Raw genomic sequence first — 19,721 nt, forward strand, 5'->3', positions numbered from 1 at the left:
TGGTTATTGAATTACTGTGAGATACAGTTACAAAGTATTCATAATTAAGTTAAGTCATATAACATTCAACACCCATCCTTCACATTTCCTGCCACCAATATCCCCAGTTTCCCTCTACCCTCTCCCCTGCTCCTCCCTAGTGCATGCCCATGTAGCAGACATTTTTCTTCTTTCCTTTCTTCCTTTCGTTCTTCCTTTCTCTTTTATATATTTTATTTAAACACCTTGATTACATACATGATTGTGTTTGGGTTTCAGTCATATAAAGAACATCACCAGTGCAACATTCCCATCACCAATGTCCCAAATCTCTCTCCTCCCCACCCAACCCCTGCCTGTACTCTAGACAAGCTTTCTATAACCCTCATACATTCTCATTATTAGGATAGTTCAAAATGTAGTTATTTCTCTAACTAAACTCATCCCTGTTTGTGGTGAGCTTCATGAGGTGAGCTGTAACTTCCAACCCTTCTTTCTTTTTTGTCTGAAAATTATTATTGCAAGAATGTCTTTCATTTTTCTTAAATCCCATTGATGAGTGAGACCATTCTGCGTTTCTCTCTCTTTCTCTCTCTCTCTCTCTCTTTCTCTCTCTGACTTATTTCACTCAGCATAACAGATTCCATGTATATCCATGTATAGGAAAATGTCATGACTTCATCTCTCCTGACAGCTGCATAATATTCCATTGTGTATATGTACCACAGTTTCTTTAGCCATTCTTCTGTTGAAGGGCATCTTGGTTGTTTCCAGAGTCTTGATATGGTAAATAGTGCTGCAATGAATATAGGTGTAAGGAAGGAATTTTTGTATTGTATTTTTGTGTTCCTAAGGTATATTCCTAGGAGTGGTATAGCTGGATCATATGGGAGCTCGATTTCAAGTTTTTGGAGGAATCTTCATATCGCTTTCCATAAAGGTTGAACTAGACAACATTCCCATCAGCAGTGGATAAGAGTTCCTTTCTCTCCACATCCCCGCCAACACTGCATGTTCTCATTTTTTGTGATGTGTGTCAATCTCTGGGGTGTGAGGTGGTACCTCATAGTTGTTTTGATTTGCATCCACCTGATGATTAGTGATGTGGAGCATTTTTTCAGGTCTCTTTTGGCCATTTCTATTTCTTCTTTATTAAAGTGTCTGTCCATTTCTTCTCCCCATATTTTGATGGGATTAGATGTTTTTTCTTGTAAAGTTCTGTCAGTGCCTTGTATATTTTGGAGATTAGCCCCTTATCTGATGGGTATTGGGTGAATAGTTTCTCCACTCAGTGGGGGGCTCTTGTATCCTGGGCGCTATTTCCTTTGAGGTGCAGAAGCTTCTCAGCTTAATATATTCCCATCTGTTAATCTCTGTTTTCAATTGCTTGGAGAGTGCAGTTTCCTCCTTGAATATATCTGTAGTCTCAATGTCCTGGACTTGTTTTGCCTATGTGTTGTTCTAAATATCTTATGGTTTCGGTCTGATATCAAGGTCTTTAACCCATTTGAATTTTACCTTCGTACATGATGTTAACTGGGGGTCTAAGGTCAACTTTTTGCAAGTGGCTAGCCAGTTGTACCAACAGCACTTGTTACTCCATTTAGGATTTCTTGCTCCTTTATCAAAATTGGTGATTGTATATCTGGTGAACATTATCTGAGTAGTCAAGCCTATTCCACTGATCTGAGGGCCTGTCTTTATTCCGATACCATGCTTTTTTGATAACTATTGCTTTGTAGTAAAGTTTAAAGTTGGGGAAAGTAATTCCTCCCATATTCTTTTTCCAATGATTGCTTTAGCTATTCTAGGGTGTTTATTATTCTAAATGAATTTTAAAAGTGCCTGATTCACTTCGTTGAAGAATGTCACAGGTATCTTTAGGGGGATCGCATTAAATCTGTACAATGCTTTGGAGAGTATTGCCATTTTGATGATGTTAATCCTGCCAATCCATGAGCAGGGTATGTGTTTCCATTTCTGCCTGTCCTCTCTTATTTCTTGGAGCAGAGTTTTATAGTTTTCTTTGTATAGGTCCTTCACATTTTTAGTCAAGTTGATTCCAAGATATTTGAGTTGTGTGGCACTATTGTGAATGGGGTTGTTTTCTTAATGTCGATTTCTTCCTTATTGCTATTGGTGTATAGAAAGGCCATTGATTTTTGTGTGTTAATTTTGTAGCCTGCCACCTTGCTATATGAGTCTTTTGTTCCTAGAAGCTTTTTGGTAGTCTTTAGGGTTTTCTAAGTAGAGTATCATATCATCTGCAAACAGTGAGAGTTTGACTTTTTTCTTTCCTATCTCGATTCCCTTGATATATTTTTCTTGGCTAATCGCTATAGCGAGTACTTCCAGTGCAATGTTGGATAGGAGTGGTGAGAGAGGACAGTCTTGTCTTGTGACAGAATTTAGAGGGAAAGCTCTTAGTTTTTATCCTTTGAGGATAATATTTGCCACTGGCTTGTGGTAGATGGCCTTAACTATAGTGAGAAAGGTTCCTTTCATTCCCATCTGGCAGAGTTTTGATCAAGAATGGGTGTTGGACTTTATCAAATGCTTTCTATGCGTTTATTGATATGATCATGTGATTTTTATTTTTCTTGTTATTGATGTTGTGTATTATGCTGATAGATTTACAGGTGTTAAACCATCCTTGCATTCTTGGGATGAAACCGACTTGAGCGTAGTGGATGATGATTTTAATGATGCATTGAATCCTATTTGTCAGGAGTTTTTTGACGATCTTTGCATCTGCATTCATCAGCGATATTGGTCTGTAATTTTCTTTTTTCGTAGCAACTCTGTCTGGTTTAGGTATCAAGGTGATGTTGGCTTCATAAAAGCTATTTGGAAGTGTTCCAATTTTTTCAATTTCATGAAAGAGTTTTGCCAGGATTGGTAGTAGTTCCTCTTGGAAAGTTTGAAAGAAGTCATTAGTGAATCCATCTGGGCCTGGACTTTCGTTTTTGGGCAGACTTTTGATTACCGTTTTAATTTCCTCAATAGTGATGGTGTGTTTAGATATGCTACATCCTCTTCATTCAATGGTGGAAGACTATAAGAATCCAAGAATTTATCCATTTCTTCCAGGTTCTCATTTTTAGTGGCATAGAGTTTCTCAAAGTAGTTTCTGATTACCCTTTGAATCTCTGCCATATCAGTATTGATCTCTTCTTTTTCATTTCTAATACGAGTTATCAAGTTTCTCTCTCTCTCTTTGTTAGTTTGCCAGTGGTCTATCAATCTTGTTTATTTTTTTGAAGAACAACTTCTGCTTTCGTTGATCTTTCGGATTATTTTTTGGGTTTCCACTTCGTTGATTTCTGCTATCAGCTTTGTTATTTCCTTTTATCTCCCTGGTTTTTGGTTCCTTTTGTTGAGCACTTTCTAATTCTGTGAGCTGCGTCATTAAGCTATTCAGGTAGGCTCCTTCTTCCTTCCTGATGTGTGCTTGCAAAGCTATAAATTTTCCTCCCAGTACTGCTTTTGCTGTGCCCCATAAGTTCTGATAATTTGTGTCTTTATTATCCTTTGTTTCAGGAAAGTTTTGATTTCCTCTTTAATTTCATCTCAGACTCACTGGTTATTTAGTATGGAGCTGTTTAACTTTCAGGTGTTAAAGTTTTTTTTCTGTGTCCCTTTGGAATTCACATATAATTTCAGAGCCTTGTGGTCAGCGAAGGTAGCCTGCAAAATTTCTACCTTCTTGATATTATGGAGGTATGTTTTATTTGCCAGCATGTAGTCTATCCTGGAGAATGTCCCATGTACATTGGAGAAAAATGTGTATCCAGGTTTCTGGGGATGGAGTGTCCTTTATATATCTATAGGCCTCTTTCTTCCATTTCTCTTCTCAGGTCTAGTATATTCTTGTTGGGTTTCAGTCTAGTTGACCTGTCCAGTGTTGACAAAGCCGTGTTGAGGTCTCCCACAATTATTGTGTTGTTATTCATATTAGTTTTCAGATTTGTCAACCATTTTATTAAGTTTTTTGCTGGACCCTCATTCGGTGCATATTTGTTTAGGAGAGTGATTTCTTCCTGTTGTACGTAACCCTTGATTAATACAAAATGTCCATCTTTGTCCCTTACAACTTTCCTGAATATAAAGTTTGTATCATCTGATATTAGTATGGCCACTCCAGCTTTTTTCATGGATGTTGTTTGCTTGTATAATTTTTCTCCAGCCTTTTATTTTGAGTCTATGTTTGTTCTGACTATTCAGGTGCTTTTCTTTTAGGCAACAGAAGGTTGGATTGAGTTTTTTGATCCATTTAGCCACTCTGTGTCTCTTAACTGGTGCATTTAGTCCATTGATATTTAGAGAAAGAATTGTCCTGGGATTTAATGCCATCTTTATATTGAAATTTGGTGTGTCTTTCGGTCAGTCTTGTCAAGTTAGGTCTTTCAGTTTTTCTCTTAAAACTGGTTTTGAGTCTTTAAAGTTTCTGAGCTGTTGTTTGTCTATGAAACCATGTATTTTTCCATCAAACCTGAAAGTGAGTTTTGCTGGGTACAGTATTCTAGGCAAAGCATTTATTACATTGAGTTTTTTCACTATGTCCCATCACTGCTTTCTGGCCTTGAGTGTTTCTGGTGACAGGTCTGCTGTAAATCTCAAGGATGTTCTCTTGAATGTAATTTCCCTTTTTGATCTTGCTGCTTTTAGAATTCTGTCTCTATCTGTGGGTTTCATCATTTTGACTAGGATGTGTCTTGGGGTATTTTTTCTGGGGTCTCTTTTGGTTGGTACTCTTCAGGCATGCAGGATTTGATCGCATAAATTCGTTAGCTCTGGAAGTTTCTCTTTAATGATGTTCTTGACCATTGATTCTTCCTGGAAATTTTCTTCCTGGGTTTCTGGGACTCCAGTGATTCTTAAGTTGTTTCTGTTGAGCTTATCATAGACTTCTATTTTCATCTGTTGCCATTCTTTGACTAATTTTTCCATTGTCTGTTCATTTGCTTTAATTTTTTTTGTTTTCATTCTCTCCCTCTGTATGGAGTTGTTATTTATCTCATCTTCCACAGCACCAATTCTATTCTCTGCTTCTGTTTGCCTGTTGTAGAGCGTATCAATTTTGCCATTCAATTCGTTTACTGAGTTTTTCAGGCCTGGTATATGACCTGTTATTTCAGTTTGGAGTTTTGTGATTTCTGTCTTCATATTTTCTTGCTTCTTATTAGTGTTCTGTTCAACTAGATCCATGTTTTCTTTGAGTTCTTTGAGCATCTTCCATATTTTTTGTCTAAACTCCTTATCTGAGAGATTGATTAGTTGGTTGGCCATTTTCTGGTCATCAGAATTTTCATCTTCATTCTCTATGTCTGATGCTGGCCTGCGTTGTTTCCCCATTGTCACACTTGTATTGTGGGTTTTTCTACATGTTATGGTGGTATTCATTGGCTAAATGATGTGCGCAGACACGCTCCTCAGGCTCCACCTTTTCTGGGTGTGTCGACTTGCCTCCAAGAAAGGGGAGCCCTCTGTGGATGAAACCTCACACAGGATCAAATCTTAGGTGCGAGCACGAAGCAGAGAAGATAGTCCAGGGAGAGATGCTGGGCTTCAGTGATCCAGCTCAGTTCTTAGTGTGGTTTTTTCTTCTTGTTGCAGTGGCATTTTTTATTTAGAAAGAGCACATGGCCGGGTAGCGAAGTGGAGCCAACGTGCTCTTGTGGAGCCTCTGGGAGAGCAAATTTTCTGGGCCCTTTTTGGCCCACTCCCCAGAGGTTTTGGAGACAGGACAGAAGACAAACACACATAGGCAGCACTCACAGTTTCTCACAGTCGGGCCCCACTGGGCCAGGTAGATTTTCCCAGCCTGACGTCATAAACAGGGGACCTGCCTTCTGTGAAGTACTGCTTATAGCCAGTTTTCATTTTAGGAAGCAGTCCCTTGGCATTCTGGCCCCTTGAATGAGCCTCTGGGAGAGCGAATTTTCTGGGCCCTTTTTGCCCCACTCCCAAGAGGTTTAGGAGACAGGACAGGAGACAAACACACATAGGCAGCACTCAGTTTCTCACAGTCAGGCCCCACTGGGCCGGCGTAGATTTTATCTTTATTTCTTTCTTTCTCTTTCTTTTTCTTCCTTTCTCTTTTTTCTTCTTTCTTTTTCTCTTTCTTTCTTTCTTTTTTTCCTTTCCTCTCTTTCTCTTTTTTTTCTTGATAGACAATTGTTTGCAATTTTTTTTACTGAAGGGGTATCATACATATCATCTCCTTTCAGCAACCACTTCTTGTCCAGAGTGATCTGTTTACAACTTTCATGGTCATACTGGCCTCTTCTCTGATCCAGCTGCACCTCCCCCATTATTTGTGATAAGCTTCCTACTATGTACTGTTCCTGCTAGCCAGCCCTGTTTCTATTGTCCTTGTGTATTACTACCATGCTATCTTTTGATTATTTTTTCACATAGTTTTCCTTAATGATTCTTTATTCTTGCAGATTTTTGGAAGGATGGGTTGAGGTTTGGGCATCCACACCAGTTAATAAGCACCTAGAACTTGTGATGTGGATGAATTGGTGATTTAGGAAAGAGAAGCTAGAATGTATGTTTCATCTACCACTGAGAGTCTGTTTGCTTTCTCATTCTGGGGGCAACCAAGGTAGCATTTTGCCCCAAAGCTTCTTCCTTTCGGTTACTCTACGATATACTTCTACTCCTTTAACAGGAATGAATTTTATGATGCTCAGCATGGAATTGTATTCAGTCTTGTTTTGTTTTCCTCTATTTATTTTGGCCCCTGACCTCCTTAAGAATATCTGAGACCAATAATACATGATTTAGCACTAGCCATCACTTGAATACTTGTTTGATTTTTCAAATTTACGCTGAATAGCCTTTCCTTGATCATACATAGTGTTTAACACTTTCATCCTGCCTCACTGACTAACTCTCTAAAGATGCACAAATAAAAAGCATTTCTAAAAACCAAAACATGATTAGAAGGTACCCTTTCTCCATGCTAAATTGGTTTCATTTCCAGGTGTCACCATTCAACAATTTTTTTATTTAAGTTGTTCCCCCAACTGCTCACTTTCCATCCTGCCTACATTCTTATTTTTAAGATTGCTTGTCTGTAGTATAATAAAAAGTTGTCTTCCCCCTTCTACATAGTAGATGGTCATGGTTTTATGTTGGATCCAAATGACTATTAATATCTATAAAAATGGAAGGGATTGATATGGAGACAGGAGGAGAAATGAAAGACAAAACTTACCATATCTTGTGTAGAAATTGTTCACAGGTGTTTTAATAGACTGCCATGTTTCTTACACAGGCAATCCAGCAGGCAGAAGATGGGCTGAAGGAACTAGATGCAGGAATCATTGAGTTAAAGAGGCGAAGTGACAAGTTACAGATTGAGCAGCCTTCTCTGCAAGAACTCTCCAAGCTCCAGGTACCACTTTTCTTTCTTTCCTTTATTTTTTTAATTTATAGAATTGTGATTTACAAACTTATTCAAAGTTGAGTTTTATACCTGCAATGTTTCAGGACCAATCCACCACCAGTATCATCCTCCCTTCCATCCATATTCCCAAAGTCTATCCCATGCAACCATTGCCTACTGTTATCAACACAAGCACCTTTTTAAATTTGGTTTGGGTCAAATTTGGGTTTCCATGGTTTGGTTATTTAGTTTGGTGCTTCCTTAACATCACCAGTACATCCGAGTTCCCATTATTTCACACCTGTTTTTTTCATCCAGGACTGTTTCTTTTCTTCTCCCCATTACTCTCTGGGGCCAAGAATTCCAGGTACCATTTTCTAAGAGCATTTAGATTTTTGTTTTGTTTTGTGTTTTTCTTTGTTTTTGATTTTCGACTATACCCGATGGTACTCAGAGTTTACTCCAGGCTCTGCACTCAGGAATCACTCCTAGTAACCCCGGGGACCATATGGGCTGCCAGGGATCAAACCCAGGTCAGTTGTGTACAAGGCAAATACTCACCAACTGTGCTATTGCTCTGGCACAGAGGATTTAGTTTTAATGATAAATGTGTCTAAAAGTCAAAGTGTATGTGCGGGGTTCTTATTAAAATTAAAAATGTTAGGTCCCAGTCTTTCTTCCAAATAACTCAGATGATTTTCAAAGCTTCACCAAATTTCTTGAAATTTGAAATTAATTGTACTGTCATGCAGCTAAGATTTATTTATTTTTCTGACATTTATTATACTAATGGTTAAGCCTCTTAATACAACTTAGTGACATATTATTTGTACTTCTGAAAATAAATAGTCTGTGTTCTGTAATCTTTATTCTCCTTACAAACCTAAGTATTGTAAGGGTAAGATACTCAAACTCATGCTAAAAGGAACATGATTTTTGTCAGGCTTTTAAAACTATAGTTTAATCTTTGCCACTGTTTACATGGAAATGAGAAAAACTGTCTTGATTCAGAATAAAAACATAATATAGTAGAAAGTAATTGAAATAGAATTCTTTAAGAATAGCAGATAATATTTGTGGTTCATATCTTGCATTAAATAAGAATCTGATACTAGGATTTCAAAAATACAGAGATATCAGACTAGCAAAATTTGGCATTTGACAGGCTATGCAGTTCAGTTATATTAAGAAAAAATTATTAGTGTGCTGGACCAGCCAACCTGGTTCAATCTCTGGCAACCTATAAAATCCCCTGAGCACAGAGCTAGTAGTAAGCCCTGAGCACTTTTGAGTGTGTGGGGGGAAAGAAAGAAAGAAAGAAAGAAAGAAAGAAAGAAAGAAAGAAAGAAAGAAAGAAAGAAAGAAAGAAAGAGAGAGAGAGAGAGAGAGAGAGAGAGAGAAAGAAAGAAAGAAAGAAAGAAAGAAAGAAAGAAAGAAAGAAAGAAAGAAAGAAAGAAAGAAAGAAAGAAAGAAAGAAAGAAAGAAAGAAAGAAAGAGAGGGGCCCGGAGAGATAGCACAGCGACGTTTGCCGTGCAAGCAGCTGATCCAGGACCAAAGGTGGTTGGTTCGAATCCCGGTGTCCCATATGGTCCCCCGTGCCTGCCAGGAGCTATTTCTGAGCAGACAGCCAGGAGTAACCCCTGAGCATCGCCGGGTGTGGCCCAAAAACCAAAAAAAAAAAAAAAAAAAAAAAAGAAAGAAAGAGAAAAGAGAGAGAGAGAGAAAGAAAGAAAGAAAGAAAGAAAGAAAGAAAGAAAGAAAGAAAGAAAGAAAGAAAGAAAGAAAGAAAGAAAGAAAGAAAGAAAGAAAGAAAGAAAGAGAAAGAAAGAAAGAAAGAGAGAGAGAGAGAGAGAGAGAAAGAAAGAAAGAAAGAAAGAAAGAAAGAAAGAAAGAAAGAAAGAAAGAAAGAAAGAAAGAAAGAAAGAAAGAAAGAAAGAAAGAAAGAAAGAAAGGAAAGAAAGAAAGAAAGAAAGGAAAGAAAGAAAGAAAGAAAGAAAGAAAGAAAGAAAGAAAGAAAGAGAGGGGCCCGGAGAGATAGCACAGCGGCGTTTGCCGTGCAAGCAGCTGATCCAGGACCAAAGGTGGTTGGTTCGAATCCCGGTGTCCCATATGGTCCCCCGTGCCTGCCAGGAGCTATTTCTGAGCAGACAGCCAGGAGTAACCCCTGAGCATCGCCGGGTGTGGCCCAAAAACCAAAAAAAAAAGAAAGAAAGAAAGAAAGAAAGAAAGAAAGAAAGAAAGAAAGAAAGAAAGAAAGAAAGAAAGAAAGAAAGAAAGAAAGAAAGAAAGAAAGAAAGAAAGAAAGAAAGAAAGAAAGAAAGAAAGAAAGAAAGAAAGAAAGAAAGAAAGAAAAGAGAAAGAGAGAAAGAAAGAAAGAAAGAAAGAAAGAAAGAAAGAAAGAAAGAAAGAAAGAAAGAAAGAAAGAAAGAAAGAAAGAAAGAAAGAAAGAAAGAAAGGAAAGAAAGAAAAGAAAGAAAGAAAGAAAGAAAGAAAGAAAGAAAGAAAGAAAGAAAGAAAGAAAGAAAGAAAGAAAGAAAGAAAGAAAGAAAGAAAGAAAGAGAGGGGCCCGGAGAGATAGCACAGCGGCGTTTGCCGTGCAAGCAGCTGATCCAGGACCAAAGGTGGTTGGTTCGAATCCCGGTGTCCCATATGGTCCCCCGTGCCTGCCAGGAGCTATTTCTGAGCAGACAGCCAGGAGTAACCCCTGAGCATCGCCGGGTGTGGCCCAAAAACCAAAAAAAAAGAAAGAAAGAAAGAAAGAAAGAAAGAAAGAAAGAAAGAAAGAAAGAAAGAAAGAAAGAAAGAAAGAAAGAAAGAAAGAAAGAAAGAAAGAAAGAAAGAAAGAAAGAAAGAAAGAAAGAAAGAAAGAAAGAAAGAAAGAGAAAAGAGAGAGAGAAAGAAAGAAAGAAAGAAAGAAAGAGAGAGAGAGAGAGAGAGAGAAAGAAAGAAAGAAAGAAAGAAAGAAAGAAAGAAAGAAAGAAAGAAAGAAAGAAAGAAAGAAAGAAAGAAAGAAAGAAAGAAAGAAAGAAAGAAAGAAAGAAAGAAAGAAAGAAAGAAAAAAGAAAGACATAAGAAAGAAAAGAGAGAAGAAAGAAAGAAAGAAAGAAAGAAAGAAAGAAAGAAAGAAAGAAAGAAAGAAAGAAAGAAAGAAAGAAAGAAAGAAAGAGAAAGAAAGAGAGAAAGAAAGAAGAGACAGAGAAAGAAGAGACAGAGAAAGAAGAGACAGAGAAAGAAAGAGAGGAAGGGAGAGGAAGGAAAGAAGGAAGAGAGGGAGGGAGGGAAGAAGGGAGGGAGGGAGGGAGGGAGGGAGGGAGGGAGGGAGGGAAGAAGGAAGGAAGGAAGGAAGGAAGGAAGGTAGGAAGGAAGGAAGGAAGGAAGGAAGGAAGGAAGGAAGGAAGGAAGGAAGGAAGGAAGGAAGGAAGGAAGGAAGGAAGGAAGGAAGGAAGGAAGGAAGGAAGGAAGGAAGGAACAATTATTAGACTCCTCTAGCTAAGAATGACAAGAAGTTTCCCCTCAGCTCCCTGGGCATTCCTCAGGAGCACCTTTGAAGTTATGGACATGACATACATGTGAAAACTTCATCTGCAGTCTTTATTCCAGAGCTTTTGAGTGATTAATAGTCTGAGTCCAATGCAGGGTCAAATGTCTGTCCTTTTGAAAAACAAACAGCATCTTTCTTCTTTTATAAAGAGCATCTTTACTGATAATCTCATTCCATTGTCTAATAGTTCTTAATGTCATGAGCCCACTGCCCCCTCTTTGTCCTGTTCAGAAAGTGCTGCCAGAGCTTAAATGTCAGGTATGGCCCAACGTCAGAGGGTAAATAGGCATTAAAGTTGTACTTGTCCGGATTGGACCATCCTGGCCTGTGAAGTCTTAACATAATACACTAATCAGGCCCATGTGGTTCACATAAATTGTGCCTTTGGTGTATCATCCTCTTTTCAAATGTTCTCCAGTTTCAATAGCTTCACCACATTTGGCAAAAACATTTGGCAAAAAAAAAAAAAAAAAATCATTGGAAGCCCTAATATTTTCTTCTCTCATTAAACTTAGTTCATTTCATTAGCTCTTTAAGGGGGAAATAGTTTGAGGACTCATTATTATTTAGCAGACAAAATGTAAAGAATTTACAGCGCTGGGCGGTGGCGCTGGAGGTAAGGTAAGCCTTACCTGCGCTAGCCTAGGAGACGGACCGCGGTTCGATCCCCCGGCGTCCCATATGGTCCCCCAAGCCAGGAGCGACTTCTGAGCGCATAGCCAGGAGTAACCCCTGAGCGTCACCGGGTGTGGCCCAAAAAAAAAAATATACTTCCTTCACTGAACTACTAGCGTACCAGAACTGAATATATTATAAAAATGATAAATACTAGAAACTTACAATGGAAGTTCCCACTCTAGGCCCTTTTTTCTACCACATACACAAATCGTTTTTTTTAACTTTTTGTCCCACCTGGGACACAGTTGTAGATCTGCGTCACATGAGTCAGACAGAGGTCATCTCCCATTCATTGTACTGCTGGCTGTTTCTCAGGACATGTACGATGAGCTGATGATGACCATTGGCTCCCGGCGGGCTGCTCTGAACCAGAACCTTGCCCTCAAGAGTCAGTATGAAAAGACCCTGCAGGATCTAGCTGACCTACTGGAGACGGGTCGCGAGAAGATGGCAGGAGACCAGAAAGTTATTGTGTCTTCCAGAGAGGAAATCCAACAGCTTCTTGACAAACATAAGGTAAGAGAGAGCCAGAGCCAGAAAGATAATGGAGCAGAGAAAGTTCATTGCCCCTGCCTGGTATGTATACACATAGAGATATGTGTATCAATATGCCAATATTTTCTGCTCCTACTGACTCTTGGAAGCAGTTGACATGATATAGTACCAATTCCCTGGCATGGAAGAGCACAGAATCAGCAAGGAAACATTGCATTGCTTTTGTCATTTGGAAAGGATGCCCTACTCAGCAGGCCTCTGATTGGCCAGCCCATTACTCTTTATTTATCAACTTGAATCAGCAAGGAAACATTGCATTGCTTTTGTCATTTGGAAAGGATGCCCTACTCAGCAGGCCTCTGATTGGCCAGCCCATTACTCTTTATTTATCAACTTGACTAGAAAGTCAGACTTTCATCCAAGATCTCCGTTCAGGTTTAGCTCTGCTTTGGACCCATTTGTTCTTCAGACCTGGTTTTTCTTGCAGCCTAAATCTTTAGTGCTCTGTAATAGGTGGCAGAGCTGCACCCTCTGCACTGGGACAGCAGTCGGTGGTGTGTTAGACCCAGTACACTTTCTTTTTTTTATTAATATCTTTATTTAAACACCTTGATTACAATATGATTGTACTTGGATTTCAGTCATGTAAAGAACATCCTCCTTTACCAGTGCAATATTCCCATCACCAATGTCCCAAATCTCCCTCCTCCCCATCCATCCCCACCTGTACTCTAGACAGGCTTCCTGCAGAGCTTCTTCCTGGGATAAGGAGTCCTTTAAGCATATTAAAGCTCCTAAACATTTTGATCTGCTGCCTTTATTATAAGAAAAAAATTACTCAGAACCCAGCAGGAAATCTGCTTTATATAATTCAACGAACAGAATCCTCTAGCCAGCCCCTCACCATGGCACCTGAAGTGGCTACTGCTTCTCTTGGTTCATTCTAGAGTGGGTGATCTTTACACTTTGGGAAGAACTAGGCTAGGCTCCCTTATCATGTGTGGTGGGCCTGAGATGGCTCCATCAGTATATGTATGGTTTCTACTCCTTGGTAAGAACCATTCACAGCATACATTCACAAATAGCTCTTTTATTATTAGCCAGGATTATGGGAAAAACAATTTTCTAGTAATAAGTTCCAGCTTCTGGACTGTGGGAACATTTTACAGGGAAACTTTAAAAAGCCCATTGGGTAATAGATGGTTAATAGAATCTACCATTATGTTGCTCTCTGATGGTTTCTAAAGGTGTATTGTGTGTGTGTGTGTGTATGTGTGTGTGTGTGTGTGTGTGTGTGTGTGTGTGTGTGTGTTGGTTTTTCGTTTTGGAATTTGACCTACTATTTTCCCAGCAGTTTTTATCCAAAAGTTTGAGATTTATTAAAGCCTTATCATTTGGCTTTAAAAACATTGCTTTTAAAGTTCACAGCTGGTATTTCTCAAATTTTTGACTGGAGCAATAAAATAGCATCCTGAGTCTTTCCAGAGGGGAAAAGAGGATCAATGAATATAAATAACTGAGAAATAAAACTCAATACATGAAGCTCTCTGGAAAGAATGGTTGGTCTTTACATAGCCCTCTCAGCCATGAGCCCACCGTCCATGGAAGAAGGGCTGCCAAAGGGGTGTAATCTTCCCAAGAATGTTGAGCTCGATGACTTCCAAGTTCTTGTCCAATTTTAAGGTTCTCTAGTATCGCTGTTTGTTAAAAATAACAATCCTTGCTCCTCTGAATCAGCCTGTGTCATAATGAAAGATCTACCTCAAGGAGCTGTTGCAAGGATGATGTGACCCAGGTAATGGGACTAGCCAGCATCAGCACATCAAAAGCCCTGAATATTAGCCATTATCAGCAATTCTCAGAACTTTCTGTTCTATTTATCATCTGGTCCTAGAGTGAGAAAAAGACATTCCTTTCCATGCTCTGGGGCCTGGAATACCTAGAAATTAATGTCTCAAGGTTGGAGCAATAACACAGAGGGTTACCAACCACACAGCCAACATGGGTTCAATTCCCAGCATCTTATATGATCTATTGAGCCTTCTAGAAGAGACCCCTGAGCATTGAGCCAGGAGTAAACCCTAAGCACTACAAATAAAAAGAAAAAAAGAAAGAGAAAGAAAGAAAGAAAGAAAGAAAGAAAGAAAGAAAGAAAGAAAGAAAGAAAGAAAGAAAGAAAGAAAGAAAGAAAGAAAGAAAGAAAGAAAGAAAGAAAGAAAGAAAAGAGAGAGAGAGAGAGAAAGAAAGAAAGAAAGAAAGAAAGAAAGAAAGAAAGAAAGAAAGAAAGAAAGAAAGAAAGAAAGAAAGAAAGAAAGAAAGAAAGAAAGAAAGAAAGAAAGAAGAAGAAAGAAAGAAGAAGAAGAAAGAAAGAAGAAGAAAGAAAGAAAGAAAGAAAGAAAGAAAGAAAGAAAGAAAGAAAGAAAGAAAGAAAGAAAGAAAGAAAGAGAAGAAAGAAAGAGAAGAAAGAAAAGAAACTAACATTGCAAGCTGCATCAGACTGTATGGTGTCATGTTAAGCAAATAAGCCAAAGAGAAAGGACTAATACCTTTCAGATGATCTCACTCATCTGAGGTATAGAGAGAAATAAAACATGTGAATAGACAGTATCAAATGATGAAAAGTTCTTGGCCTTGAATTACAGGACAAAGAATATAAAGTAAGAGGGGGAAAGAATAGTGGACATGGGGAATGTTGAGGTAGACTGAAATGACATAAAGCCTGGATTGAACAACCTTGGGTACTTGGTGGTAGAGAAGGTAACTATGTACATCAAAGCCATTTCACTATTGAGCCAGAGTGATAATACAGTCCATGTTATATACACTGTATAGAATAGTGATAATATAGTGGGTATTATAGCTTGCCATGCATACCACAACCCTGATTCAGTCCCCAGCACCACATTTGGGCCCCAAGACCTGCCAAAATGATCTCTGAATATAAAGCCAGGAATAAGCCCAGAACAAAGTTGGGTATTATCCATAAACAAAAAAAATTACACTATTGTTGAAAAAAGTAATATTCCAAAACACACTTGTAGGATCCTTCAAGATCTGAAGTTGTGTTGATACTGTTGCATGGAGATACAATCTAAAGACAACTTGAAATTAGCTAATAAATACCCATCTGCAGAGGTGAGGCTGTGTTTGGCACAAAGTGCACATTCCTGGGAGGTCATGTTGGACCCCATAATGGAAGAAGAAAAGTTGTGAATATGTCAAATGCAGATGTCTTTTTTTAGGAGGTCAGACCATGAACAGGGTCCAGAGATGAGAGTGGGAATTGGTGTGTCATGAGACAAAGGAAGCCAATATGGTGGGGTCAGTGAGAAGCCAGGGAGGGGAGGAACAAAAGCCAAAAGGTACAGGGATGAGGGACTTTTAAGAATCCAAGAGATACTTACTGTCAATCTGGTTTCGATACCTGGTATTTCATAGTTACCAAGCACTTCCAGAAGTAAATCCTGAGTACAAATCTAGGAGTAAGAACTCAAGAAATCCAGTCACAGCTGGTCACCTCACAAGGGTTGTTTTGGCGAAACATATAGCATTGGCCTTGTCCAAGTTTCCATAGCTTGGGAATAGGGGAAATGGTTCGGCTTTGGTACCTTAAGCCCTTTACATTGTTAGACAGCAGCAGAAAGTGTCACTGACCTCTTTTTACATGAAACTTTGCAGGAATACTTTCAGGGGCTGGAGTCTCACATGATCTTGACGGAAACTCTCTTCAGGAAGATAATCAGCTTTGCAGCCCCGCAAGAAATTCAATCCCATGCAGAGCTTATGGACCAGGCTTCCTCGGTGCTAAAAAGAGCTCACAAGAGGGGTGTGGAGCTGGAGTACATTCTAGAGGTGAGATCCTCATCTTTTTACATTTTGCTTTCTGCAAATCCCTCACTGCTTCATGCCTGGTATGAACATGGGGATTTTGCTCAAATCTTTGGCCTCCTACTGCTTTGGAACTTTCTCATGCCCACAGCTGTGGTGACCTCGCCCCTCTTCAATTTCCTGTTTATATTTCCGAAAGCTCTGCCTCACTGTGAATCTGCTAGATGTGGCTTAACTTCGGACAGGGTGTGTTGATTGGGCTTTTGAGATTCAGACCACTAGCCTTATAATGAGAATGAGAAATGGAGGCTCACATCTTTCTCTCTGCCTACAAGCATTACTCTTGTTGCTGGGGTCCAGAAACCTGAGTCCCACCGGCTTGGTTCCAATTTGAGTGTTCCAGAAGCAGGAAATGGGGGTGTCTGTTAAGTATAAGACAAAGAACATCTGGGTTCAGATCCTCACAGTCATTTGACCTGGCTACGTGTATTACCTGTCATTATGGGACACTATAAAAATGTATTCCTTCAATAAAATTTTTAAAAATTGTATTCCTTCAACTGAGTTCATGTCTTTCATCCCTTGTTTCTCATGGATTTATTCTTTATTCTTCCAAAGGCCACTTAGTAGGAACATAAAATGAATTTTATTTTATGTTACAAAGGTTGTAATACAAATTGGGAAATTGTAGGAAAGAAGGAAGTAATATTCTGTACACCAGAGGTTATAGATGACAACAGTGAGAGGTTGTTCTAGTTACCAAGGATCCAATGCCAGAGTTGGGGTAACCTATGACCAATTTCTCTCATTGCCTGTTCTTTTTGTGGGAGTGGGGGGCACACTTGGTGATGCTCAGGGGTTATTCCTGGCATCTCTATACTCAGGAATCACTCTTGGTAGTGCCCAGGGAACCATATTATATGCCAGATATTGAGCCCAAGTTGGCCATATGCAAGGCAAGCTGCCTACCCACAGTATTATCACTCTGACCCCAGTGCCTGTTTTTTGTCAATAAAGTTTTATTGTAATATGTAAAGCCATATCAGTTTGTGTGTTGTCTAGGGTTACTTTTCCAAGAACAAGGTCAGATCTGAGTAGTTGGAACAACTACTGTGTAATGGAAACTGTTGACTAGTTGGACCTTAAAAGGTTTATACTCGGGTCCCTCACTCCCTTTTTTTACCCTCCCTTTCTAAGGGCAGATGGATTTGGATTTGGCCTTGAGCCTCAGCTTTACCACAAGTTTATGACTGTGGTAAATCACAAGAAAATTCTCCTTTGCAGATTTGTAGACAAGATTTGCTTGGCTCTTGAGTCTTGGGTAGCATCGGACCCCTTCCATATGGCAGTGTCTTGATTTTCCCAGTAAGTTGCTTGGCCCTGTTGAGCTGTTTCTGAAGCTTTCTCATTTGCTGTTTACCAGGCAGTGTTTGTGGAATTCTCCACTCATCCTCCCATTCTGACCTCGCCAATCTTCCTTGGGCTGCCTGGATCTTGTTCACATGACTCAGTGGCCCACTTTCTTCCCTCTGCCAGTAGCATCATGGCCAATCACTCCACAATTCTGTGGAATTCCCAGTTCCCCAGTAATATTCGGGGTGGGGGGAATAGATCCTTATTCCTCAAGTATGGGGTAGTGTATTGTGGCCTTAAACACAGATACTTTGTCAGACCATTTGGCAGACCAGGAAATACAGCCCCAGGCTGCCTGCCTTTGCAGTTAGCATATGTGATTTATTGAGACCTGTTTGGTGTATAACGTGACTCACTTTTCATCACCCTGATGCCATATCTTGCCCTGCTGAGCTCTTTTTATCCTAAAAGACCAACATTTTTTACTACTAGCTAATGAAACTTAATTAAAATTATAAAATTATATATTATATATAAGTGTGTAAATATTTGTCTACATAGATTTATGAAAGATTGATCATAAATTGTTTAATATATATACAGTTTATTGTTGTTTGCCTATTTCCTTCTCTCTATTAGGAAAATTCTGCAAAGACAAAGAATTCTGTCCTGTTGTTACAACTATTTTCTCTGTCCTACAATAGTACTAGCAATGATACTTAGTAAATGTGTTTTTAAAAAATCTTAGAAAGGGGACCAGAGCAATAATACAGTGGTAGGTTATTTGCCTTGCACGCTGCCAACCTGAGAATGACCTGGGTTCCATCTCTAGCATACCATATCGTCCTCAAGCTTGCCAAGGAGTAATTTTTGAGCACCTGAGCTCTGCTGAGTGTGGCCCCAAAACCAAACCAAAACAAAAGAATCTTGGAAAAGGTGCAGAGATAAAATACAGCAGTTAAAGTGCTTGCCTTGTTTGCAGCTGGCTGGGGTTCAATCCCTAGCACCTCCTGTGTATGATTCCTGAATAAAGAACCATATGTAAGTCCTAAGAACATCCAGGTATGGCCCAAAGCTAACAAAAAAATCTTAGAAACTAAAGATATGATTCAGTAGAGTGCATGACTTTAACTATTTGAGGCTGTGGGCTCTATCCCTGATCCAGACACAAAGGCAAAAAGAAAAATAATTAAAAACCATCAAAATAAAAGGCCTGACTTGCCATCATTATGTCATATTGTCATTGAAACTGCAAAGTAAATATATTCATATTAAAAACCTGCTGATGAAATCTTGCTGTAAATTATTAGAAAAATCCTCAAATGATTTTTTAATTTATATTGGTTTAGGGAACACAGCTAGCTGTGCTCAGAGCTTATCCCTGGTTCCATGCTCAAATCACTTTTGGAAATAGTTGGAAAACTGTATACAGCAGTAGGAATCAAACCCAGGTCAGCCCTGTCTATGTTAGTCTGCACTGTAGTCCCTGCACTCTCTTGAGTTCTGCAAATGATTTTTTAAGTTATTTCCAAATGTTAGATATAAAAAATATAAATTTAGAAATGAATGATTTGGTGTTTATCTTTAGTAAATTATCTATGCCATTTTGTATGTTTAAATTCTGCTTTATTTAGCTTAAACATATAATCCATTGAGCTTACTGGCCCCATGAAACAAGCAGGTCTATCCATTTCACTCAATACTGTACATTCCTCATTATTGTGGCAGTGATTGTAACCTTGCAGATTAGATGTCTGCTGTGCTCTGGGTATGCTGTGGACCCAATTCCATTTCATCTTCACAGTCCACACAATAATATAATCATCACCCTATGGATATATGTTTGTGTGTCGATGGGACATGAAGCCAGTATCCCTCATAGATGTGAAGTTTGCCTCCTACCACTGTCTTATTGCAGCCCTTATCCCCATTTATTTGTATATTGAAAACAAGGTTCAGAGTTTATTAACTTACCCGGTCAGGATTCATTGGAAATGCTGGAGTCTGTTCACCAGGCTTTTCAAGATCATCATCTTGCCTCAAACCCTTTTTTGGTTTTCTAAGAAGCAAAGGTCCAACTCAAACATCTCTCAACCTTGAAAAAGAATCTGCCAGGCCAGACCTACTTTATTGATTTTGAGGAGAGTTGTTCCTTCGTGAGAATTTTGCAGCTCACAGATTGATGTTGTGTTTCTAGACCTGGTCCCAGGTGGAGGAGGGGCATCAGGAACTGAGCTGTCAGCTGGAGGTGGTGGAAAGCAGCACCCCAAGTGTGGGTTTGGTGGAGGAGAGAGAGGACAGACTCGTAGACAGAATCGCTCTCTACCAGGTGAGTCAAAAGTTGGCATGTCAGCCTCGCCGATGTTTCTTCTGTTTTCTTCTTCATTGGGACCACTTCTGGGGGTGCTTGGGGTGTGGTCATGCCATGCCAAAGACTGAACCATCTTCTC

At 39.2% G+C, this 19,721-nt stretch overlaps 1 protein-coding gene across 1 annotated transcript in view; it reads left to right on the plus strand.

Moving 5' to 3' along the window:
- SYNE1 (spectrin repeat containing nuclear envelope protein 1) overlaps nucleotides 1-19,721 on the plus strand; it is a 578,994-nt gene that overhangs the window by 415,465 nt on the left and 143,808 nt on the right. The window contains exons 106-109 of the mRNA XM_049765309.1: nucleotides 7,265-7,384; nucleotides 11,911-12,111; nucleotides 15,769-15,942; nucleotides 19,469-19,600. Coding sequence (XP_049621266.1) covers nucleotides 7,265-7,384; nucleotides 11,911-12,111; nucleotides 15,769-15,942; nucleotides 19,469-19,600 — 627 coding nt within the window. The remainder of the gene's footprint in view (nucleotides 1-7,264; nucleotides 7,385-11,910; nucleotides 12,112-15,768; nucleotides 15,943-19,468; nucleotides 19,601-19,721) is intronic.

The sequence above is a fragment of the Suncus etruscus genome, chromosome 18, assembly GCF_024139225.1.
Source record: "Suncus etruscus isolate mSunEtr1 chromosome 18, mSunEtr1.pri.cur, whole genome shotgun sequence".
NCBI lineage: Eukaryota > Metazoa > Chordata > Mammalia > Eulipotyphla > Soricidae > Suncus > Suncus etruscus.